This window comes from Cornus florida, unplaced genomic scaffold (genome assembly GCF_030987335.1).
Source record: "Cornus florida cultivar Cherokee Brave unplaced genomic scaffold, ASM3098733v1 CherokeeBrave_3.0.0_Hap2_Chr02, whole genome shotgun sequence".
Taxonomy (NCBI): domain Eukaryota; kingdom Viridiplantae; phylum Streptophyta; class Magnoliopsida; order Cornales; family Cornaceae; genus Cornus; species Cornus florida.
In genome coordinates this window covers 77,008,243-77,008,633 of record NW_026775572.1, presented here as the reverse complement: position 1 = coordinate 77,008,633, position 391 = coordinate 77,008,243, and the positions used below count along the sequence as shown (strand labels likewise).

Below are 391 nucleotides of genomic sequence, written 5' to 3'. Positions count from 1 at the left end.
AGGACATTTTGGGTACTCTTCATGATTGATTAAATGGCCAAATGAGATTGATTTTGGAGGACTGTGTTTGGTTTATTTAGTTTTTCGGAATGTAACTGATTAGTGATGATCTGTGTTACTCTGAATTGGAATTTGTCTAATGAAGAAACTTTATTTCCTTATGTATATATGTTTGGGCTTACATGTTGCACACAAATGTTTTCCTAAATATGAATGTGCGTGCATATATTTTTTAGTTATTTAATGCAAACATATATATATATATATCACTTATTAAGTTAGGAAGTTTAATTTTTTTGACTTGTTGAAATTTTACTTCTTTTAAGACAACGTGCTTCTGGTAGACAATGTTTTTAGTAATTTATGGGTGTATTGGAAAACATTCATGTAC

General features: G+C 28.9%; 1 protein-coding gene across 1 annotated transcript in view; it reads left to right on the top strand.

Annotated features, from left to right (window-relative positions):
- LOC132295343 (10 kDa chaperonin, mitochondrial) overlaps nt 1–167 on the top strand; it is a 1,330-nt gene extending 1,163 nt beyond the window's left edge. Inside the window, exon 3 of the mRNA XM_059793569.1 lies at nt 1–167. This exon is cut by the window's left edge and continues 20 nt beyond it. Within this exon, the coding sequence (XP_059649552.1) occupies nt 1–29 (29 nt within the window). The 3' untranslated portion in view covers nt 30–167.
- Nucleotides 168–391: the final 224 nt, after the last annotated feature.